Here is a 25839-nt window from a genome sequence, read left to right as displayed (position 1 = left end):
GAGGTTTCCAGATAGAATTGGAATTTAGTAATTTTGTTCTTTTCCTTCGATCTGAAGATACTCAAATGACTTGAACAGGACAACAACACCATGGGTCTAAAGTTTTGGTTAAAAAAATTCCGTGAACATGGAAATCCCCCAAAGCATGCCCCCCCCCCCGGTTCTGTCTACACACCGTTATTTGAGTACTAAGTAAGTTAATACACCAGGTATAAAACAATATGTAATTCCCGCAGCTATTCGGGCCATTGTCCTATATGTCTGAGTAAACGTTTTGGCAGAAGGCAGCCGGGGTCGTACAAATCAGACTTGCTTTCTGTCGCAAAATCATTTGGTTGTTTGTGTCATCGCGTGTGAAGGCTTTCTCTGGACAATGAAGTTTAAAGGTTTGTTACCTTTCTTGGTTTCGTGAAACGAGTATTTTGTTTCATATGTTAACTAAATATGGAAAAGAAGGTACTATTCAACCTCAGTCTTTGTCACTGTTTCATTTTGGCAAGTGACCAACTGCTTACGAAAGGGCTGTGCGTATAGTGTTCATAAGTTTAAAACTGAATATTTTTATCATCTCAGCTCGTTTCTGGTCACAAAATAAAAGTAGAGTTTTTTCGTGTGATCGCGAAGTAAACCACAATTCTGTCACTTGTAATGGCACGGAAGAGTGGTCATGACTGATACTGACATTACATAACTTATATTGACATTACATAAACACAAATTTAATTCAGTCTACACGCAAATCTTTCCAAGTGAGAGAGGAGTCATTTTCCCCTTATATGGAGCGTGCAGGAGCGTGGAAAACGGACCTGTTTATACTAGTCTGTTCAAAATTCAAAATATTAATTCTCCTTAATGATTACATACATTTCTTTACATTTTAGTTTTGAGAATTCTCACAAGACATTATTGATTTATAATTTTTTCCACTCTAAATCATCTTTTTGCTCGTGTATGTATTGATAAATATGAGGAGGAACTCTTAAATGCTAACATGAAATGCTTTCATTGGTTAGAGTTCTTGTCATTGTGCCTTGTCATAGCAGCGTGGTGGATTGGCATTGAGTCACATCTCGCTTATGAAGGTACTGTATATTATTTCCATACATCATCGCGCTGTACAGTAGTCAAAATTGTCGGCATACCGAGCGAAGCATACGAAACGCCAAGTTTAAAATCATAGTTTTTTACGACATGCGTTGTTGGAAAGAAAGTGTTTACTTCAGTTATTCTTAATTAGAGTGATACAATGAATCATTTTGACATTTTCAGAGGATATTGATGACAATTTCGATATCGTGTTTCCTGAGAGACTTGATAAAGGGCGCATGAAGAGAGATTTAACCACAGGAACAAAGGTATTTAACCCTGAAGCCTAAGTATAAATTCTAGTTATTGGTCTCTATATCATCCGCTAGTACATGTACTTGATTCTTATGACATGCAGCTTAATTTCTTAAACGGATTTTTTTATGGAGAAATTATAGGTTGTTCCGCATCATCATCATCATCGTCATCATCATCGTCATCATCACCACCGCCACCAACACCATCATTATCATCAACATCATCACCACCACCACCACCACCACCCCTCCCTGCCGCCGCCGCCGCCGCCATCATCATCACATCGTCGTCGTCGTCGTCGTTATCCTTATCATGCTGTCATCTTCGTCATCAACATTATCCTCCTCGTCATCATCATTATCTTAAGCATCATTCACAGCATCACCTCAAGAACCGCCACCAGACATAAACAAATCAATGTCTGACAATTTTAGTAAGTAGTCAATTCATCTTTTTATACCAGAATGGCCACGACGAGCAGGCGTCTTTTAAATTGAAAGCGTTTGGTAAAGAGGTTGTTGTCGACATTCATCTTAACAAGTAAGTACCTCAGCATGGTGTGATTTTTCATTTTACGTTAGACCAAAGTTTCAGATATTATCTGTCAGTACGACAAGAACAATTTCATTGATGACTGACGTCTCTGATGTACAGAACGTGATTAAAAGAAGAGTCTTGTGGAGACAGTTGCTAAGTTTTTAGAAATATGACAACCTTAGATGCAAGGTACCACTAACCAATTAAGAAAGTGTCATTTTATAACCATATGAAATGTTTTGAATTTTTTCTTGTCCAGTAGGTTACAGAATAATTTAACAGTTTGTTTGTCTACCAGGTTAGTTTCTACATCGAATTTTACACTTCGTTATTTTAATGAAGACGGAGAACTGGTCCAGCAACAGGTAAATTAAATCACTTTACCTCCCACTATGAAATTACTAAGAGTGAAGTAAATTTTGATATTTTCATTATCAATTGTAATCATTACAACAGGAGGCCCCACCTAACTGCCAATATCAAGGTCACGTGAAAGGTCAAGAGGCGGAGTCAACTGTTATTATTGACACCTGCCATGGACTCAGGTAATATTCAACGACACTTATCGCTAAAATAGCTTTTTGCGCACAATACGGATGTCGGAGGTTATTCAAGGCACAACTGAGGATCGGCTCCTACTGTAGAGATTTATAAACCATCTTATTTCTAGTTTGTTTTATTTCCAGCGGATTGATCGAAGACGAAGAAGGACAAATGTACATCGAACCATATCCTACTAAGGTTTGCCTTGATTGTCACTCATTGAAGACAAAGTTCAGAAAATATCTCTAGGAGTGATTCTTTTACCATTATGCTTTAGGGCAAAGGAGCACACAAGATATTTAAAACAAAAGATGGCAAGTTGAAAAGATTTTCATGTGGTAAGCTGTTACTTATTAAATACAAACATGCATTATAGTAGGAAATTGACCCTCCCTACCTTTGACTGTACCATCTCATTTGTACTCTTGGTTTGCTCAACAGTTGGTGATTGTGGTCAAATTTTCAGTGTCTTATTGTTGTTTCAGTTTTTTTTTTTTCCCAAGGAACCATTCCAGGAGGAAATGCTACTGCAAGGGAACGTAGATATTCACAGACAACATCAAGGGTAAGTAATTAGCACTTTGAATATTGGATAGCGAAAGGTTTTCAGAGGAGAAAAACCACACAGGGCACCTTATACTTGAAATAGGTCCGCAGGGAGTACTTACACAATCATTATAGTCGAGCACAGAGTGCTTGCGGTGTATCTATAACATCATGGACACAGCCCTCCATGATTTGCAGATCAAATTTCAGCTACATACTAAACATGGCATATCTTTCTTTTTTATATTTTGTGTTTTCTGTTAAGAGTAAACGAGAAGCAGAAGGGGAAGTGTATAAGAAATACTTGAAAACAACAAAAACTCGATACGCGGAGTTGATGCTTATCGTTGACAACGTCGTGGTAAGTAAACAGATTTCTTAAAACCTCCAATTAAATATACTTTAATGCATTCCTACTTATGAAATAAGTCATCTGAAACCGCGACAATGCGTTAAAAGTGGTTCGGAGTGACACAGTATATTGGGAAACACGCAGAAAGCTTCAAATCCTAATTTTATATAATTACAGACTGATATTTCCAAGTTGATTAGTTTTTTTCTTGTAACTTTTTTTTATGCTACTTCCGGCCAAATTCATTTGAATTCGCCACAGCAGTAGCACGAATATGCGCTTGTGGGGTAAAATGATACGAATTTAGTGTTCTTTCTACTTTTTCTGTAGTACAAGAAGTACAAGCAAGACATCGCTGACGTCAAACGAAGAGTTTTCATACTTGTAAACGCCGTTGACGCAGTAAGTTCTAATGAAAACCGGTTTTACCAGTTTCTTAGCGCGACAAGGTAGAGGCGCGGTGGCCTCATGGTTAGTGCGCTCGTTTCCGGATCGAGCGGTCCGGGCTCGAGCTCTGACAGGTGCCACTGTGTTGTGTTCTTGGGCAAGACACTTTACTATCACAGTGCCTCTCTCCACCCAGGTGTATAAATGTATAAACCGGTGAATTTAATGCTGGGGGTAACCCTGCCATGGACTAGCATCCTATCCAGGGGGGAGTAGAAATAGTCCTAGTGGCCTCATGCTACGGGAACCGGGATAAACTCCGGCCTCATAGGCCACTTGGCTCGTGTGCGGACTTAACCTACCTACCTTAGCACGACGAGACAAAGCAATCAAGCTGGCTAAGAGTTGTCAACAACAGGCTTCTCCCTCATCCATGAACAAGAACTCTCCAGCTCTAATTTAGTTGTTTATACTTTGTTTGTTCTCATTCGTGTTACAGATTTACCAGAAAATTAACATTCGAGTTGTGTTATCAGCATTGGAAATTTGGACGGACAAGGATCACATACCTTTCGTGAAGAAAGCCGGCGAAGATTTGAGGAACTTTGAGAATCATCGCTTAAGCAACCAAGCTGGTGTGGCATATGACAGTGTTCATCTTCTAAGGTGAGAAAAAGAGTGAAACCTCCCTCACTTTGTGTACGGTGAATCACGGGTCGACAGTGTCGGATCTGTAAGCGTAGGAACCAGGTAAAACTTTTTGGTCCTTACGTTATTAAGTGGTCTGGTTAAGCCATTAGGTATTTTACGCGAGACTTCACACTGACATTCGATTAAGACCACTTCACGCGGGAACAGTTTGGTTCATTCAGCCACCCTAAATTTTTTACACGTCTGCAATACCCGTGAAGCCAGTTGTTTATATCAGTTTCAATTTTTTTCAAAATCTTTAATATGTAGAGACAACCGAGGTACGTCATTTCAGACCCAAAGAGAAAAAGATGAATACACTACCTTTTTAAAATGCTTGAAATTAACTGACTATTGCCATAACGACTAGTTGTTTTAGTATTATTTTCAGAGGTGAATATCTAGGACTACAAAATAACGGACTAAAACATAACGTATGCAGCCGTAGTTTTAATAATAAGCTTACATGTACATCGATTGTTAATCAACTTACTCATCGAGTTCGGCAGTAGAACAAACGAACGAAACACTAGGAAAAATAAATTCATCCGGTACCTTTGTTTTATCGTTGTTGACTTCATTCACAGTTGTCATTATCGCCTAAAAATGAGTAGCTTTAGTTTGAAGAAAAATAAATTTCGGTCAATCGATCTAACCTGTTGGCGATCGACGCAACCACTGCGTTTTCGATTCTTAAAAGCCTTGGATACGAGTTCTTGAAAAGAGTTTAATTTTGGTCCAAGGGAGACAGCAGTCATTTTAAAAATCCTCCATCCTTTCAAATATCCTGGCCTTGGAGTGATGTCTTTCGAATAAATGAAAACATCATTCAGCAACTGTCCGCCATGTTTACTTGCCGTGATGGCAAAGATGGCGAGCTTAGTAGTCAAGCTCTAGCGGGGTGAATATAGCCTCATAAGATGAGCTTTTCGACCAATCAGAATGTCCAATTCTTATATTCACTTCTGGAAATTATACAAATGTCATATAAATTATTATGATGTTGTGAATTCATTTGACTTTCAGGGGTACAATGTGGGACGATTATGGAGGAATGGCATACAAAGGGGAAATATGCAAAAAAAGGTCGCTTGGAGTTGATGCGGTGAGCTGTCATCGAACATAACTGATTGGCATAATTAGCCTTCTCAACAAAACACTCACTACCATATTCAGTCAATATCACGCGCAAAAGACGCCTACTCAAAAGCCATTGTGGGCAAAATTTTCATGTTTGTATAACAAGTAGCTTTCCAAAGGTAGCAGCGGCACAACGTGATTGCGTCAAAAACTGCACACGTTCTTATTGCCACTAGCCTCACTAAGAAAACTGCGAGACTTGAAGCGGTGAGAAAGTTACCTTAGGTAACAAAGGCTTTTACCGTATTATTCGTCCACTTTCCCTAATAATTTCCTGGAAAGCGCGTAAGAAACTTCGCAGTCACTTTGGATTTCTTAGAAGCGTAAGACAAGCTCCACGAGCGATTCGTGATTCATACGTGTCTGAAGTGTTCTCAGTTACGGGTGTCTTTCCTTTTAACCGCCTTGCGCCTGAAAATTAGGGGAAAAAAGGTGGGTCCTAAAAGCTTGATTAACTAATCGATCGTTGTTGCATTAAGAGCAAACATTGTTTCCTTATTTTCTCGGCAGTGGAACTATTGGGGCTCGCTGGGTCCTTGGTTGGCTCTATCGCATGAGCTGGGACACAACTTTAACTTTGATCATGACAACAGTAAGTTTAAATTTAACCTCGTCTGCTGACAGAATGTATATTTACCTCATCTAGCTACTGGGTGTTATAATTCATCAATATTACAAATTTGCCTACTTGCTTCTAAAGTCAGAGCAAAAAAACCCAAACGTTTTTATCCGAATTTTCAGTAAGAATGCTCTATGTAACTTATATAATTATACCAAGCAAAAAGAGATCATCGTCTCTTGCAAGAGACCGTGACCATGACTGCAAGCAAACGACATTTTTCTGCAATTGCAGTTTGGCCATCATGTAAATGCCTTTCTCCACGTGGATGTGTCATGGGATCTTTTAAGTGAGTTGTTTGAATTTTCCTTGTTTTTTGTTTTTTTTTTTATTCGCTGTTCGTTTCATTTTTCTTCCTGCTAATCTAATCCCGTACTTTCATTTTCCCCCATAGGACTCGAGTTCCCGGATTTTCCGACTGTAACTTACACAACATGACCTCGATTGACGACAGCTGTCTTTTCAACTTGCCAAAGAAGGTGCTCAGAATCGTTTAATTTTCTTATTGCCTTATATTTCTTTTGATATCTATTCCGAAAATCCGGTGATGCATCAAATGGCTCCCCTATCAGCAGGCCACTTCCGAATTACCTTGTGCCTCTGTTTCAAAACGAGTCTCGGTGCAAAACCTTTCATATCAGAATGAGTTTGCTTTGTATGAAAATGAACATGTAGGCGAAACATATCTTCAAATGAATGATTTCGCACGAAGACTCATTTTGACACAGAGACAAACGGCAACTGGCCTACTGTTCCTCTTTACCATTATTTGCTGGTCTGTAAGAAAATGTAAGCAGAAGTTGGCTGATCGTCACTTTTTGGAAGTTCTCGGCTGTATGAAACACAACTGAGATGACAGTTAACAAGAAAACCCTTTATATCATCAGTAACAACTACTCAAGTATGTCTCTTTGTTTTGCAGAACGTAAACCCCGAGTACAAGTGTGGGAATGGAATGCCAGAGCCTGGTGAAGAGTGCGACTGCGGGACGCCAGAGGTAAACAGTGTGCGCGCGTGCGCAAACATTTTCGCCTTATTAGAACTTAGAGGAGCTCAGTGACGTTATTTTGAGTTATTTTGACCGCGTTCAAATTACCTTTAAATTGAAGAAAGCCTGAAAATGATAGTTTACTAAGATAAGACAAAAAAAAGAAGAAGAAGAAGAAAGAGATAATAATGAACCATAGAGAAACAAGAATGGTTAAGAATGGGGAAGATAAACACGGATTACAAACGACGAACTTGAAAAATTTAGGCTGAACTTTCCAAGATGTACTAACCGTCGCTGACGAGCGATAGCAAACAATATCTACCTCTTTTCAGAAGATCGTCCCAGGCCTCTTTTTCCTCATTTGAACACCGAGTTTTTTGAGAGAAGATTGGGAAGAAAGCAATTTTGTTTCCAGAACTTGCCAAATATAGCTAGGCGTGACCTTCAAGATCGACATCTCAAACAGAAACCTAAATTTACCTGCCTAAACATGGCATCGAAGTTACGTTTTTATTCGGAAGATAATAAATCATACAAGTTTCTCCAAGATCTTGGTTCGATAGTTTGCTCATAGCCAAAGAAACCTCCTACCAATCGGTTGACAAGTTACTTGGGAAATTGAAAAATAGAACCGGCAGTAGTAAACTTTGTTTAAAGGTAACTGTTGCTAATTCGAAGTTCTAATTTTGAATTAACTGCAGGAATGCAAAGTACGAGATCCGTGTTGTAACCCAAACAACTGTCGATTGAAGAAATCTTCTCAGTGTAGTGACGCACTTCATACGTGCTGTCAAAAGTGTCAGGTGCGTAGCTCAAAATATCAACTCTCCTCAGTGATCGCCATAAATCACTTTTAATGTTACTGATGAGAATTTGGTATTACATCAAGACATCTCCTGGTTGATGATTTTCTCAATTCTCATTACCTGTCTGCTTGGCAATGCATTGGTACTGTGAGGAGAAAATAGTTGTTGATCTTTCGAATGTCGACATTGATGGCTCTGCATGTGTTTTTACAGTTCTCTCCGCTTGGAACATTATGTCGTAAAAGCAGCGGAGAGTGTGATGTCGAAGAGTATTGCACTGGAAAATCTGCTCAGGTACGTACAAAATACTAGTTAAGAGATAAATATGATTATCTCTGCGTGTTTGTGTCTTTTTTCCGTTTTCACGCCGTTCGATTTCTTCCTTTGCGAAAGGAAAGCTTTTGTGATAACACAAAACTTTGAGTTTCGTATGTTTCTTTAAAAACAACCTCTTTAGAAGGCACTGTAACATAATTTCAGTAGTCATATCATGAGTGAAATTTAGGTAGGACTTTTTTCAATTCAAATTTAAGTAAATTCTGATTATAGTGTCCTCCAGATGACTATATCAAAGACGGAAGTTCCTGTGAGGCGGAGCCAGAGGTACCGTAATGCTCAATTGTACAACTGGTAGCCTGGGGGTAATGTAGAATAATGAAACATCACAAATTTCTACCAACACTGTGACTCCGTGCCATAACATTTGCCTTTCACAAGATTTCCATCATGTGGCATTTTCTTGCTTAAGGACGTTCGCGCTAATTGTTTCTGGCATCCTTGCTGCGCACGCAAATTCACACGCCACGTCATGCATGAGAGCGCGCGCTAAGTAATAAAATGAAAAATGACAAGGCAGATGGCCATTGCTATAGCTTTGCCTGGATTTAACGATCTTGGACGTTCGGTGACCCCTATTTTTCTTTTGATGCATCATTTCCTCTACCGATTTTCTACGTTTAGCGAAAGAAGAAGAAAATCTATCGACTAGAAGTTTGAATTTTTTGCAAAATGCACAATCAAATTCCGTTCTTTTTAGCTCTTCGTTTATCTGTGCGGCGGTTTTAAATGTCTCTTGAAGGGTTAAGTTTTGTGAAAACGTTGGTAACATTTGGAATTATTTACGTAACAGACCCACTTCTACAAAATATGACTAACATCGTTTGCCTCCGTTGACTCACCTTCGATATTTTTAACTATAAACCGCTGTACACCATGCTGAATTACGTGCGCCAATTTTTCAAAATCAGGGTAGTTTTCCACACGCTTTATCTCTGAAACGAAGTCGGTGACCCCCAATTTTTTTTGCATTTCTGACACAAGTAACTCATTACCTGACTTGCAATAAAAATTAAAAAAATCTATCGACTGGAAAATTTTCGCGCGAACGTCCTTAAAACGGTCAGAAATATGTGTGCTTCAGCAACTTAAATGAAACCGGTGAAATTCGAAGTCGGCATTGTGGCAACGTGACTGTGAAGTATTAACCCAAACGTTAGACACATAACCTTTGTTACTGCCTCCTCTGATTTGGCCGATGAGCTACTCGATATTCACATTGATTTTTCTTACGTTTCAATGCCATTTCAAGCTACTCCAGGGGAAGTACGTTGAAGATGGGAAGATGACGAAGCTGCCGCAGCCAATTATAGCACGACACGTCAGAATTAACCCGCAGTACTGGGAGAGGGGCCTGTGTATGAAAATGGACCTACTTGGTTGTGAAGCAAGAACTTCTGGTAATGCAAACAACTTACGAATAAATTCACAGGTATTCTTTAGGAATCCAAAGCACAGAGCAACCCGATAGTCATATAAACCAAAAATAAAGAGGATCACACCTTAAAATATGAGCTTTTTAAGAGATATTATTCTGTATCTGTGATCTCGTTTTGCTCTGTATGATGCTGCTACTGAGGATGCCAAACACCAGTTTTTGTACTGCCCAAGTTTTGCTGCTCTGCGTGAATCATTGTTTGCCTCCGCTGCACGCTTGTTGGAAGATAAATGGCTTTCCCCATCTGATAGGAGAAAAATTGACTGCCTTTTAAATCAAGTTCCTAGAATCAACTTCCAACTTAATGTAAACTTGTTTTATTCTGTACAGTCTTTAATCTCCCAATCAATCACTTCGTAACTGCTTTTTTTCCTTTCTTTTCTTCATTTTTGTGCTTATTCTTGCTATTATTTTTCTCCACGAGCCTAATTTTGTTTTTTAAAAAACTAAGTGCAAATGCCATACGGCTTTCGCGATAAGCAGCCTGTGCTATTAAATAAATGTCAAATCAAAAAATACTGTTTGCAAACAATGATGGGATCATATGCTCTTTTGACTGAAAAGATAACGCCGTGTATTGTGGTTGATACTATTTCAGTTTCTCGGAGAACTGCTACTACAATACAAGGCTTTGGTAATCTGTGCGTGAAGCCACAGGGTTTGTCATCCTGCCCTTCTGCAGATGGAACGGAGTTATTTTACAGAAAACCAGGACAATGTCAAGGGGCATCTACCAAGTTCCTTCTATCGCCAGATGGAGTGCTAAGACATCATTGTAGCCGGAAGAAGATCTGTCCAAAAGGAGGGCAAGGCGGATATGGAGTTCCATTAGTCATCAGTGGAAACTGTGACAAAGAACAGTCCAAGTTTGAACGAACAACACGTAGGTTTAGTTTAAAAATTTTGATTGAAAGGCTGTCAGTCACTTCCGTCACTCACTCAGACACGGATTGAGCACTCACTTATTCCGTCTGTTTGCCTGTCTGTCTGTCTGTCTCTCTGTCTGTCCGTCTTTCAGTCAGTCAGTCCCTTTAGTCACTTACTCAGACACACACTGATCATACACTCACTTGGTCCGTGTCTGTTCATCAGTCCTTCAGATAGTAAGTCAGCCAGTCAGTCAGTGAGGACAGTGAGCCAATGTGTCAGTCAGTCAGGTAGTCAGTCAGTTGACCAGACAGACAGTCAGTCAGTCCGTTGATCGCTGTCATTCCGCCAGGCGGTAACTTAAACTGCCAACTAGAAAATTACTTTTACATGCCTCAAGTTGATTTATTAAAATGTAACACTTCATAATTTTCAGGAAAATCACTTCGTCATGTGGCTAGCGGATTTTGTGTGCATCCCAACGGCGGTGCAGCGAGTGACGGTGTCAAACTTATTTTATGGGCGGGCTGTGACGAAGAAAGACTCGCATTTCATTTCTTGGCACAGGGTAAGAATTCAACAAGAAAACAACACCAAATGAAGAAGCATTTCAGCACTAAAATGATTGTTTGTAATCTCTAATTAGCAATTGGTGAGAGTTTCATGAATGGGGCTCATTATTGACTTTTCAAATAGTGGATATAACAACGCAACAACTAATAAATCAAGGATAATCTATGCTACAAGTAATTGGTTAATGTTATTACTGATTGTGGCCACACGTCAGGGCAATACATGCTGACTGTATCATCAAATAGTTGTGTGGGAAGAGCTTATCAGATTCAGGGATTTGCGGTAGAGCATGATGAATAAATATGTGACGATTACATGCATTTACAGATCAGGTAGGAACCGATTTGTTTTTAAAAAATCAGATTGCTTGCTTTCCTTGGGCGTGGCAGATAACCAATCTGTCCCTGACAACCGCATCTCAGCATCCAGCAGCTTGCCAGGTTACCCAGCTAATGAGGCGAGGTTGAACAGCGCTAGAGGTTGGTGCGCAGCCAAAAAAGACAAAAACCAGTTTGTCCAGATTGACCTGGGGAAGGTACGAATGAATTTTACACATAGCCGAGTAGAAATATTTCCTAATCTAATTCTAGAAGAAAAGTTTGGATATGCTGATGGTAAACTCTCTTCTTTTAAACTGATTGAATTTCAGGCTAAAAAAGTATCAGCGATCCTTCAAAGAGGAACTGATACCGGTGATGTCACAGCTTTCTCTTTGCAGTACAGTCTGGATGGTCAGCGGTGGACTGTGTGGTCGAGTAAACCTCGAACTTCAGTGAGTGTTTATTACAGTGTTGTTCTTCAGAAGGCTGATATCCATAAGTTGTAGCTTGAATGTCTTTGTAGCGTTATGACTGTACAGATCCATCAATAAACAAACAAACAAACAACAAAGCGGTCTAATTCTTTGTTATATGGTCTTTTGCCTTCAAAGTTTTACATCAGCAAAATGTTCCGTAATCTCACTAGTCGACCACGTTATTTCCAATTACTGTTCAAACGTTACAGTGAAAGGTATTTGAAACCATTAACCATTTTAATACATTTCTTATTTTAACAAGTTTTAAAAAAACGTTTTTCCAAACTATTTATGTTTTCAGTTAGTTTGCTACCGTGGAAAGTGTGTACCGTCAGCTGATACACAATGCCGAGATTTGTGGGGACCAGGTAGGATAATAAGTAAGGTAATAAGTTCATGCGAGACTTGTATGTCGTTGTTTTTGAAAATCATCATTTCTTTTTCGGGACAAACTTCAAACGAAATCCTCTCGAAGCAGTTCTTCTTGGAATTAACTTAAACTTGCAATGCACAAGGTAATACCAAGAAAAAATCATCTAGATTTACAGCGTAAACTAAGCTTTTTCAACGAGTAAAAAAGGTCAAAGACACACAACCACCCAATGTTCATCAAGCGAGGAATCACAAACACCAAAAAATACTTTCTTCTGATCTTGAATTCTAGAACTTTTAAAGCATTGACGTGCTAATAGTGCGATAAAGCCGTATATGCAGTGCATGGTATACAATATTAATTAAAAAGTTATTGACGCCACAATGACCACCTTTTACAGTATACTTAGAACGGTTTTTAACTGAGTTTTTTACTGATTTTGGTTTTATTATGATTTGAATGGCTGAGTAGTCTAGTAGGTGAGTAACTTGTTTGGTTTTGGTTTTACGACACTTGAATACGTCAATAATATTTAGTTTAAACGAAAATTAAAATTTATCAATCCTAGGTAATTAAGAAATATATTTCTCACATGCGTATTCCCTAGTATTTTTAAATGGTTTCGATTGATAAATTGTATCTTAAGTCATAAATGTATTTTACAGAAGCTTCAAATGCTCCCTCTGCTTGTTACGAAAAACTGAATGGTGATGCCCAGGGCTTTGGTAGCTGTAGTCCAAGGACAAATCTTCCATGTCGTGGTAGAGAGTGAGTAGCAGGATTTACTTATCTCAATAGAATTCCAAGGTCATCAAAACGCCGCGTAATTAACTTGTGTGTAAAAGATCTCCCAGTGACTTTAAAAGTAGTGAAAAACAATGCTAGCAAGCAAAAACCTCCTAAGTTTTGACGATGCATTCTTTCCTGGGAGACCTAGTCCCCGAGGGGGGGGGGGGGTGGACTCCCATGTGAAAAGGTCGGGGATGCTAATCGGAAAATTTGAATTAAACCCCCAAAAGAGAACAATCTGGGCGTGGCCTAAAAACGGAAATAAGAATTTTTTTTTTTAAATTATCATTTCTTCGAGTGCACACAAAAAGATACTTTGACAGCTAAATATAGCGGCGTTTCGTCATGAACAGCCCAAGTGGGGCCAGGATCCTTGATTTATACCCCTAGGGGAGACGACGAGCATCCCCGACCATTCCATGTGTGAGCCCCTCCCGGGGGGGCCCAGTCCGTTTTCAATTTCTCCCGACCCCACTGACTGCCCCTAAGTCTCCGAGGATGACAATTTTCATGACTCATGAAAAACTCTGCCAACGATTAAACTTAAACTGAATTCAACATTTCTGATATTACATTCTTGCACCTGTCACTCCATTTTATTTATTTACACCGAGGGTAACGAGACGAACTTATTACAGAATTTATCGCTTCCATGTTGTTGTGAATCTGCAGAAATGCTAAATGCGGTCAGCTGCAGTGCTATTCAGCGACAAGAACGAGGCCCGTGGTGGACTATGGGAGTTACTACGAATTAAAAGTTTTACCTACTGGAGAGAAATGCAGGTATGAATAAAAGTTTCCCATTTCACAGTCAGCAAGAAATAGCTCCCTGTTAAAGTTCTGAAGCTAACAGAGCATCAACAAGCAGTTTTGAGTAGCTAACGCTTTAATTACGATTAAGTAATGTTCTTTGAGCGGTTCGCTTGTTTGTTTATCAGTCATGCTGTACTATACACATTTGTGACATTATCCCGTTTTGATTGCAGCGCGGCGTCTCGTAAAGGAGGTACTGGAAACGAACTTGTTGGTATGGTCAAAGATGGAACAGTGTGTGGGGTCAATAAGGTAACGAACTCAATACACCCTAAAATTATAATTCCCAAAGCTAACCTTAAAGAATATCGTATTTGAACACCAACTATACCAAAACTAAACGTTAATTCATTGCCATGTCTTTAAGGATGTAGTATAACCTTGTTTGAAACGGTCATATACTATACTTGAGAATAAACATCACCATGTCTTTTGACTTACCATAGATTTGTGTGGCAAATCGATGCACTAGTGTAGATCAACTGGTTTCTAAGCAGTGTCCAAAGGCCAGTAATGGTTTGGAATGCTCGGGAAAAGGGGTGAGAAGATGTGTTAATAGTTTGTAATTTTCAAATGTGCAAATTAACTTATTGAATGTGTTGACATACTGTAACTCATTCTGATTCTGATCATGGTAACGTACGGTCTAGTCCTCCAACTGAGACACTTAGGCCTCGTCCACACTACACCGGAGAAATTTGAAAACTCAGCATTGTTTCTAGGGAGAAATTTTCGAATTTTCCAGTAAGAGCTTTTCGAAAACGCTCTTCAAATCGGAGGAATTTGAAAACGTCAGCTTTGTGTTTAAGTGTGGATGGAAAACATTTGGAAAACGGAGCTTTTCGAAAACGATGACGATCTTTGCTCCCTCTCTACCGTCCATCCCCTAGACAATTGACAAACTAAGAAAACGCCGCAATAGACTAGACTAGAGAGCTACTTATCGACTAACAACTCTCAAGGCTTTCGAGGCTCTAAAGTTTGTATTCGATTACCTCACTAGGCTACAAAAAAGTTCATTCATATGGTATGCGTTTATGAGATGATGCGGCTAGATTTAATGATTAATAAAATATATGTGTCATTAAACCAGGTTTGTACAAGCAAGGGAAAATGCAAATGTCGAGGAAATTTGGACCCAGAGACTGCTTGCCAAACAGGTAAAACAAGAACAACATACGGGTTTTCAAATGGTCACAGGATAAATTAAATGTACTTGACAAAACTATGTTTAGCTTGATAGCTAACTGCAAGAATCGTAACCTATATTTGAACGGACAAAAATAAAGACATTTTTTCAATAGAAAAATGGACTGGATCTAGCATCATACAGCCGCTTGTTTATAGCCTTCAGGTGAGGTACGATGTAATCATCTCTTGATAGCACAGCCGGATTCTTGTCCGACTAAGAATAACATGCACGGGGTTCTTGTCCGACTAACGCTTGGTCATCTTATAACAGCTGCTACACTTCTATCTGTGAGGGCGGTGCGTCGACCAAGCCACTGCCACCGTCTCTTCTTGACTTGAGTACTGACCAGATACAATCAACAACAAAATGCAAAGCACATTATTGCAGTAAGCACAACACAACCGGACTAAAATGAAATCTTCTCGACCACTTTTTAGTAAAGCAAGTTCGCAATGGTCGATGGGGCGCATGGTCAAAATGGACCAAGTGTTTGAGAGTGTGTGGAGAAGAAAAAAAGACCAGACAGCGGTTCTGTGACAACCCAGCACCGGCACACGGAGGACGAGACTGTGATGGCGAAAGAATTCAAGAGGCACCATGTAACAATAAGAAATGTCCAGGTAAGCAACTGTAATATCGTGAAAGGATGGAAAGGGAAAGAAAGCAACCATGCTATCGAACAGAATCAAGAACGATACTGTACAACAGTTAAGCTCACATACTTTAAGGAGCTCTTGAAAAGTTCAGGCTAAATTCGTTGTTTGTAATCCATGTCAATCTTCTCCATCCTCAACCATCTTTGTTGCGTTGTGGTTTATTATTATCTCTTTGGTGTTTTTCTATCTTAGCCAACTATTATTTTCAGGTTTCCGTCAATTTATAGGTAATTTTTTACGTGGCCAAAATAGCTCAAAATACCGTGACCGAGCTCCTTTAACTGAGTTCTATTGCAATTTCTTGTTTCATAGCGTGCAGTGATCGAATCAGTTCATTTTGACGAAAGGAAAACCTTATTTCTGTTCCCTACATCGAGATATGATCTTCGCTTCTCGATCTGCGAAAAAGCAAGAGGTCGAAAATCATTGCTTACACACATGACGTGTTTACAGCAGCGACCTCAGTGCTACTCCTATTGAACTAAAATTCTTGCACAGCAAAAACTGCAATCGTGCAAGGTGAGCCATGGGACAAACTCGAGCACTGTTTTCTACTATCCAGGTCCTGTTTTTGATGTTAAAAAAAATTCTAGGCACAAGCTATTGCCCACCTCCAAAGAAACATGCACAACCTAAAGGTGCGATAAAATTTTACGCGCCAGAAAATTGCCCCCCCCCCCCCCTCTCCCCTCCTCAAAAAATAATTCTCCCTCCTTAACTCTTTCCTTTCTTCCTGCTACAGAGGTTCATTCTTGTCACCACCTCCTATCTCTGGGAAAAGAAACTGGCGTCCAGTTTCCGGATGGAATGTACACTATCAATCCTGACGGAAAGGGACCGGTGAACACTTACTGCGACATGTCACGTGACGGTGGAGGTTGGACACTATTGGTCACGAGCCACACAAATACGTGGACAGCCAAGAACGTCAGAAAGAGAAATGAGAATAAGCCAACTTTAAACGGAGATTTCTCCATTCTTTACAAAGCGGATTTCATCAAGGACTGTCTGAACGTGGGTGGAGATTGGTTTGAGTATCGAATAGAAGCCAACGAGAGAGGTAAGCGAGGACCTTGTTAGGCTAGTTCACACTAGTGACATAACGACATAAACATAACGACATAGCGACTTAAGAAGTACGTTATGTCGTTATGTCTGCAGTGTGAACATCCTCACATAATGACACGTATGAAAGCCTTAACCTTGCGTTGTTCTGTTATGAAGCATGTAAGGAAGGTGAGGTGAGCATGAAATGTCACGGAATAAGTGTAAAGAAAAAACCTCGCCTACGGCTCGAAGTTTTCTCTATTTTTAGAGGAGAGTGCCTGAGGGCGAAGAGTAGTTTTCTTTATACTTTCTCTGCCTTCTTCATGCACTCTAAATGAGCTGCATTAAAGTAATCAATACTAGTAAAACATGATCATAAAACTGAACCTCTCTTGGAAATACCACTGTGTACCGGTTGTTCATAACACAGCATAGGAACTCACTGAAGTCAGCGTAGCTGTCAATCAACTTTCCGTTACGGTCTAGCGACCTTTAGTCGCTCCTATTTCATTCTTGCTTGGTGTGTTGGTGTTATCGTTCATGTTGTTGTTTGTAATTCTTTATCATATTTCTGGCGGAGATGTAATGATGTATCCCTTGTGAGAATAGGCAAGTTTATATTGACAATGTGTAGCGTGACGTAAGTTTCTAAAAACTGCGGCATTTCTGTAATATTATTGAGGTCGTTGGGGTGGAATCTGGCGTGCTCCAAGAAGCTACTCGTTCGTAGCAACTAACAACAAGCAGACAAATGTCGAATTGATGAAAGCATTTGACAAGTGGAAATACGACGATTATGGAATCGAAAAAAGAATGCCTTGGATATCCGACGCAAAACTAACCACTTCAAAGAACGCAACTGGGGATCGCCAGTGGGGAACCTTGATCGGTAAGGTTAAAGACGTAAAGAAATTTGATCAGTAAGGCTAATGATGCAAAGAACTTTGACTGTGATCGGTAAGTATAAGACACAACGATAAACATTAGTGTCAAAGTGGCTAAATTCTTAATCCCTTAACGGAGAAAGTGCTTTAAACAGAAAGAGATCTCCTCAGTGAAACACAACTGTGGTCACGGTAGTTTTAAAGGAAGCCTAAAAAAAGTTCAGGCTTCAAATTGATTGAATACTCAGCATTTGATATCAGTTTGCAACACCGGTACAGACACTCCCAACAGTCACTGGGCTAAGAAACCCCTGGAAGCTGGTCAAGCCGGCTGAAATTGACGAAAGTTAACCATCAAACAGCAAATGAAAGTATTTTTCGACCGTTTTTGTTCACTTTTAACCGATCCTGGTCGCAATAGGTCTATGCAAGGCAGGGGTGACCACTCCCTGAGGTAGTCTAGGTACTACCCGCATACCTGTAATGGTTCCCATTTGGTCGTTAATCAAAATAATTACAACATGCTCTAATCTTATTGGTTGTCAGTTTGACCCAATTTGACCTCTTACAGTACAGTTAACCGGTTACGCCTGAGAAACTGGAGAAAGCGAGTTATCTGCGGGCGCTGAAGTAGTTTTAAAGATGAACGGACTGCATCTCAAAAACAACTTACCGACCACGGCTTTGATTCACCAGAACTCTAACTCAATGATTATTTCCTTATAGTTGACAAATCGGACTCCTTTGCTTTGTTGTCTTCCGATCCTGATAGCCACTCGCATGCGTAATTTCCGGGTGCGTTGGAGGGTATTGGCGGACGCGCTATCCCTCCCTGGGGCTGATAAAGGATTATGACCCGCGATTTACAACGGAGTTAGGCTCTACTTAGTTCTATTGATCCTGGTTACTGACTTATTTCACTCTATATCATTTGCGACAGCCAACTCCAAAATTTTCTTTCCCGCACCTTGGTTGGACGGCACCGACGTTGAACAGCACCCAGTAAACATATGGTACTGGATCAGAGAACAGAGCTTCACTGGCCTCCCTAGGTCCTGTGCTGAAATGCAGTTAAGAGCAACAGAGAATAAACCAGTAACAGGTATCATTGCACATTTTGAAAGCTAAGATTTGAATTGCTTGAGTAACTGTATATTAGTTCGACTGATATTTTGCTCCTTCACTAAGGCCTTCTCACTCTGTCTCCACGCTGTTCTGTCGATGGCAGTGGCCCGCACCTCTTTCCACGTCCTCCATCCGCCAGACTGATAGAGCGACGTCATATTTACGTGCAAGACAATGAAATTAACGCATGTGATAGTCTATGACTGTGTGCACAATACTTTGAATTATTAAATCCATGATTGCGATAACATGAAGACCTCTTATTATTTGTGTTATAATCCCGAGAAGATTGAAGTTGATGTTAAAAAAAATATCGGAATTTTACACCTGAGAGGGAAAATGTAAGAACCAGAAATATGCGCATGTTCATCATTGTTTATTGGCATTGTTCTTTGGGATTTCTTGCTCTTACAGATGGTATCTACACTATCAAGCCTGGAGACCGTAAAATTCAAACCTTTTGTAAATTCAATGAGCATGGCGGCGGCTGGACGCTTGTGTTGACAAGCGCAACTGACAACGGATGGACACGAGATAACGTGAAATCGAGGAACACGGACAGTCCATCATTGACTGCTGATTTCTCTATATTAGAAATGGCTGACAAGATTACAAACATGAAACATTTTCAGGTAAAGACTTTACAGTTAGAGCAACGCGAGAGAACTGATTGTAAAATAAAGTAGATAGTGCGCGTTTTCTCGTGTCAGTTAACATTAAAACTTTATGCCAAGTTATTTGTCTTCCTCTTATTATTAAACCTCATCTCGAGTTCTTTAAAGATATTTCAAAACATTTTGCGTTACCATGGAGAAAAATAGAAGGTATAGAAAGGCAATCTGCCACGTATATCTTTGTGTAGAGTAACAAAAGTGGATTGATATAAGGCAACCAATCATAAAGCCGCGCGGCCTTAAAACTAGTCCGTTTCGTCACGTGTTTAAAATCTGGCTCTTTGATTGGTTATGTCCCGCGCCGTATCGACCCGCTTTACTGCTTAAATTGTTGAGTCTAAATCTTTCTAATTTCTAGTATCGTATCGAGGAAGATGGCGCGAAATCTTGGGAAGGCCTCTGGACAGCTAAGGCTGGTTGCACGATCACTTCCGGTCGATCATACAAAGCATGCGTGGATTTAGTTTCCCAGCAGGGACGCTGGGATGACAGTAAAGTTATGTCCACAGGAAAACTGCCGTATTTGACCACTTCCGGTGATGCAATTTTGACGAGCGCTGAAAATGAAGCTGACTTGAGTGGTGCGATTGTGATGGATTCAACAAAGGGGATAAGTCGACAAAGAACTGGGGTGAAACGACTCTGGCTGCGCGAGGGAACTGGGTAAGGAAAACACCGAAGTGGGTCACGGAAAAGAAAATTTCAAGCGCGCTTTTTTATAGTGGATTGTAATCTTACCCAAAGTTAACAATCCTTGTGCCATCCTTTTGTTTTATTTTCTCTTTTTTGGTGTTTCTCTATCTTTGTTGCTATAAGTTTAAAGCTTGTAATCTCTTGTTTGAAGTAAATAAATTTTGTACACCAAAACAAAACACGGCAGCAAATCACAACTCATAGAACTAGAACCGCTTAACTCTAGAGTCCAAACAATGAAGCGACAACCAGTTTGCAACTCTCCCTGAAGAAGACACTGCAATGGTCACTTAACCGCAGTCTTATTGTTTTCGTAGGAGATCCTGCAATGAAATCAAAGTAAAAAATCATGGAAGCAAGACGTCATTGGGAGACGGACTTTACATGATTCGTAAGAACGCCCATGAGTACTTGCCGGTGTACTGCGATATGACATCAGAGCAAGGAGCTTACACCCTACTAGTTACCAGTGCTTCTAACGGTTGGAAAAAGGACGAGGTCAAACTAAAGAATCCCACAAGACCTTCGCTATCAAGGGATTACTCCATATTAGGCTACGCTGACCAGATTAAAGCTTTGAGTGGCGGCAAAACGTTCAAATACCGCTTGGAAGCTTACAAGAGAGGACACTGGGGCGGGGTTTGGACTGCTCCAATCAAATACAGGTATTAGTTTTCCGAGATAACTTTTTAGCAGCAGGTTTAAGAGTTTTGCAAAATATTCGGTCAAACCTTCTAGCAATATTTTCCGCTAGTATGAAAGGAACTGTATTACTTAAGCAATACTAATTTGAGTGATGAAAGGTAATCCGTTTTGCATCATCTACGCTACACGATTGGTTTAGAAAACTCGCGCCACTTTTTCATCCAATCAGAAGTAAAATCCAATCGAGACTCTTAGCTTTCGCAAACGTTTTCCCGCGCTTTACGTCAGTTACATGTCACTATTTCAAGTTTTGATTGGTTCACTGCATTGTCCGTGGCGTTTGTGATTGGCTAAAGTAATCACCTTGGTTTTGGTTATACGACACTCGATTTAAATCCGCTCTATCAGCAAGGATAAAACAGCAACATAACTCCAAGCGAGAAAGCTATTGACTTAGCCAAAGTAGAATTGAGCTTTTACTTAATACAGGAATAAATGAGATTTCATCCGTTTTTGTGTGCTATGTGATGTAAGTGTCATTTTATGGTTTGATAGCTTTGTCAGTCAAACCAACGAACAAACAGGTGTCACTTTGGTGAAACGTTTCAACCAATGGCGTTACAACTGGGAAGACTCGCTTGAAAAGCGCATGCCCTGGCTGGGTGCGAGGCAGAGCTTACTAACAACCTCCACTCACTCGGATTATTCCGACTGGGGATCGATTATCTCCGAGAAAAAATCGAATAATCCAGCGCCTTGGATCTACGGTGTCATGGCGAATCCTGGTGTGATCTGGTACTGGGTGAACGAAGATGACTGTGACCAGAGTCGTAACCCAGGTGAGTGTACTGATACCGCAAACAACCATTCATGGAACACAATTTACCTGTCAGCGTTCGAAGCTGTTTTGATTCCTATTTAACAATTAGATCATGAGCCGGAGATTTCTATGAGGTGATAGTTGATGAGGCCGAAAGCCGAAACTATCACCTCATCATTTCTAAATGTAGCATTAAACGCCCTACTTTATTGAATTGTGATTTGAAACTTGCAGTTGTACACACACACTCATGGGTTCATTGAAAAATTTTGAAGTTTGAAAGTCGCCTAACGGTCAGTTTCCTTTCCTTTTGATGTAGAAAAAACGAATAACAACACTTCGGAGCAGAAATCCTTTAAAATACTATTTATGTTCTGTTTATCCTTTCCTTTTGCATGCAGTTAATGGAGGGTTATCAGAATGGACTCCCTGGTCAAGCTGCAGTAGAATGTGTGTCAGAGGTGTACAGACACGTGTCAGGCAATGTAATAATCCTGCTCCTAGATGTGGCGGGGAACCCTGTAGCAGTGGCGTGGTTACTAAGCAAGAGAAGGGGTGTATGGTCTGCCCAAGTAAGATAGTTTACGAAAGATAGTTTATAAACATCGTGCCGTTCACACGAAAACTTAAACGCGTTTAAAATTTGCTAAGTGAACCATGGATACTTTTTCTTGTGTATCAACGTTGCTCTCTGAGTTTATTGACGTAACAGTTAGAGTTGCCGTGACGGAAACCACAAAAGTCTGCATCAGGCCACTGTTTCTAATATCGCTTATCTTGGTTTTTGCAGTGTTAAGGGACTAGTAGTATTTCTACTTCCACGTAAATGGGATGTTAATCTATTGCAGTGTTCCGGGTTACCCTCCCCCTCAACCAGTGAGAGATTATAACTAACCTGAATGACGACTTATATATGAAAAGGCTAAAATCAACCATGATTTTACAGTGACGATGCTTTCGTAATCCCTTCTTGGACATGAACTGTCTCTTAGTTATCTACCCTAACGCTTCGTTCTTTTGCAGAAAGTCCTATCAGATCTAGCGGGGGCAGTTTTTGTCTCCAACCTGAAAGTGGTAACTGCAATCCAGCAGATAATACGCGACTTGTTTACATGAAGGACACACCAGAGTGTTCTAAGGACTACATGGAGTTTACTTACTACAATGATATTCTCACTCATAAGTGTAGCGGAAAGAGAGTGTGTCCTCTGGGTCAGTATACATTTGTTTGTTTGTTTGTTTTTAAAGGTCAATGACGTGATATGGCAGGATATGATCAGGACATCAGTGCATACTGCGTCTGATTGGCTAATTGCGAATCTGGGTGAAGTAAAAGGTGGTACCTGGATGGGGAACTGCACCGCAGGAGTAACAACACTGTTGGTCGATTCATGAAATAAAGGAGGAGGCAGCGTGGCCGAGTGGTTAGGGCGCAGGACTTGAAATCCGGAGGTCGCAGGTTCAAGTCCCGCTCTGACCACTTAGCTGGAGTTGTTTCTCGGTAGATCCTAGTTCAACTCCTCGGTCATGGTTGTAAATAGCCAACTGGTCTGCCTCCCACCGGTTGGGATTTTTAAACCTATTACGTTTAGTTGATGTATTTGTTTCCTTCATTTAAAGTGGCTTGCCTGTGAACTAGCTACGTGTAGCTAAGCGTATTGACCACTATAAACAACAACAAATTCTTGGTAGAAAATATCGACTCGCCATAAAATTTTCTCTACCCAATTAACCGTTGAATTTATGACCAGAACCTAACTATGCCATTAATTTCAGACATTTGAATTGTATCTCTAACGCTCGCTAAAGCGATTCAATACAGCAGTCGTTATCTTCCCGTGTAACATGACAACCAAGGGACTAATGGAGTGATTCCCTTGCTCTCCCTGCAGGCGGAACAGCTACCTGGGAAACGCCCCTTGTCGTATCCAGCACTTGCCCTCCGGAGGCGTCCAGGTTTCAAAGGTAACAAAACTTTGAAATTGAACTTCCTAAATTACCAAGTTTGATTTGAATGCAAGTGAAGCTTACAGGCCACGATAATAAAGAAGTTGATAAATTAGGTCAAATTATCGTGATGTATCATTAAATTCCCCCAATTCCTTTTCAACAAATGCATGGAGTCTAGTAAGGAGTATTTCCAGGCTGATCATGAACAACTTGTGCGACGTACAAGGCAGCTACGTTTCCGAATCTGTAGCAACTCGGAATCTCGCTTTTCTGGTGGACCGAACGCGGAAGTCGCGAAATCGACAGTGCTACGAATTTCACTGTTTCATCACTCACTGAACTATTTACATTACCTCCAAAAAATGTCGGACGTTTTTTCCGGACGTTTAATTTTCGGACGCTTTTTGTCTCATTTAGGACAATAATTTCGGACACGTTGCTGAAACATAGTTAAAGTAAATTTACCCCTACAAAACACGAATTAGACTCAAATAACATCATAATTAAAGATGGTAGTTTTACTGCACCCTCAAGATTTTACGGATACAACGACGAGCAAAGAACACGAAGTAATATCAAGCCGTGACGCATGTGAAGCAGTGTCTCAACTAGAGTTCGCTCCATAAAGCTCGGCATAAAGGAAACTTAGAGCTTTGGAGCTACTCAAAGTGTTATACTGTAATGTAAATATTTCAGACGCTTAAAAATTGCGGACGGTTTTATTTTCAAGCGCTGTCTTTGTCCCAAATTAAAATCGTCCGAATTTTTTTGCAATTACTGCAAGTAAAATGCAGAGCGTTTCATAAGCTAGAATGACGTTAGTAACATGTCTATATCTGGTACCGTAGGACCTCTCATAAAACCTTAAGACACAAAGCATCTGGATTCTGTGTGCATCCATATCAAGGATGGCCAAAACAAGGAGTTTCTGCCATCATGTGGAAAGATGACTGTAGCGAGGAAAGACTTCAGTTGGATCTCTTCAAGCTAAGAGGTTAGTAAAAGGACAGGGTTTGTTACTGATTTTCAGTTCAAAGCTTATGGGCCTTTAACATCCCTAAAACCTTTTATAGGTCGAGAACATTTGAATCAAATCCCTAAAGGAGACTGACCTGGGCGTGGCGTCACGGTATTTTGAGTTATTTTGGCCACATACAAAATTACCTTTAAATGGTAGGAAACCTGAAAATAATAGTTTACTAAGATAGAAAAACACCAAAGATATAATGATAAACCATAAAGGAACAAGGATGGCTAAGGATGGAGAAGATTAACATGGATTACAAACGACGAATTTGAAAAATTGAGGCTAAACTTTTCAATATGCGCAAACCGTGACTGAGCTCATACCACTTTGGAATGGACATGCATGAATGACAAAATTTTTTTTTTTTTTATTTCTTCGAGTGAAACTCTAAATGATACCTTGGCGGCTGAACAAAATGGCGTTTCGTCCTGAATACCTTAAGTGAGACCAAAAAAAGTCAATCCTATTGTACTTTCAAGCCTCTCTTCGCTCATGCGCAGAGCAGCCACCGATGTGCAGTCCGTGTCTATAGCAACAACAAGTTTCATTTTCCCTGGGTCTCAGAAATATTTCACAAAGTTATACAAGTTTAGGTCGGTGCACGCACATACAAAACAGAACACATAGTGAACAGTAAGTAGTAAGTAGTATACTAGAACATTTGGTGATGTTATAGAATATAAGGAATACAATAAACAAGTTATATGCGAGCTCTTTTATATACATAGGATAATATCTGTAAATGAATGGGACAAACTTCTGAGTAACGAACCCAATCTATAATAAATAAGAATTCCGTTTACTTTACAGTGCTCACTAGGGGCTACTGGGATCTCAGGCTAGAAAATGATTCCCCTTTTCATGTTTTCGAATAATTTAACTGCTGTTTTTTTTTGTTGTTGTTGTTTTTTGTTTGTTTGTTTGTCTTTTTTGCAGGACCTGGGTAAAGCTGCACTGAACTCACTGACCTTCTGGCTGTGCGTAAACTGTTGGAAACAATTTTGACCTGTAGTATCATCGATCTTACATAACTTGTGAAAAACGTGCAGATTACATGCTTATATGTTAAAGTGTAGTCAAGATTTTGAAAAAAAAAATTGCTTGCTTTTTCGCACTTGCGGAAATGGAGTGGTTTCTTTTAATTGAGTGTTTAAACTAATCTGAATTATCTGAAGTTACTTTAGTT

General features: G+C 40.0%; 1 protein-coding gene across 1 annotated transcript; it reads left to right on the top strand.

The window, feature by feature from the left end:
• Positions 1-239: 239 nt before the first annotated feature.
• On the top strand, positions 240-25777 carry LOC110050226 (uncharacterized). Its single transcript, XM_089286219.1, has 44 exons — positions 240-386; positions 1014-1082; positions 1270-1355; positions 1808-1884; positions 2180-2246; positions 2338-2426; positions 2568-2622; positions 2702-2762; positions 2928-2989; positions 3236-3331; positions 3653-3724; positions 4209-4375; positions 5426-5504; positions 6050-6131; positions 6393-6447; positions 6553-6637; positions 7081-7155; positions 7851-7952; positions 8169-8249; positions 8505-8558; positions 9544-9691; positions 10328-10612; positions 11033-11164; positions 11532-11704; positions 11819-11941; positions 12267-12333; positions 13004-13106; positions 13800-13910; positions 14114-14192; positions 14387-14479; positions 15034-15100; positions 15570-15752; positions 16531-16848; positions 17518-17724; positions 18660-18821; positions 19259-19476; positions 19877-20181; positions 20529-20876; positions 21412-21695; positions 22078-22248; positions 22700-22888; positions 23569-23641; positions 24475-24620; positions 25590-25777. Exons 1-44 carry the CDS (start codon positions 374-376, stop codon positions 25598-25600), a joined length of 5523 nt encoding a protein of 1840 aa, XP_089142345.1. The 5' UTR covers positions 240-373; the 3' UTR covers positions 25601-25777.
• The last annotated feature ends 62 nt before the right edge of the window (positions 25778-25839 follow it).

Source organism: Orbicella faveolata, unplaced genomic scaffold, assembly GCF_042242905.1.
Source record: "Orbicella faveolata isolate gen_17 unplaced genomic scaffold, um_ofav_v1 contig_14, whole genome shotgun sequence".
NCBI classification, from domain to species: Eukaryota; Metazoa; Cnidaria; class Anthozoa; order Scleractinia; family Merulinidae; genus Orbicella; species Orbicella faveolata.
Note: the sequence above shows the minus strand (reverse complement) of the source record. Positions and strands in the feature narration are given on the sequence as shown.

Coding starts and splice junctions, on each gene's coding strand:
- LOC110050226 (XM_089286219.1), top strand. Junction 11,705..11,818: donor TCCAGATTGACCTGGGGAAG/GTACGAATGAAT, acceptor ATTGAATTTCAG/GCTAAAAAAGTATCAGCGAT. Junction 21,696..22,077: donor TGACCAGAGTCGTAACCCAG/GTGAGTGTACTG, acceptor TTTTGCATGCAG/TTAATGGAGGGTTATCAGAA.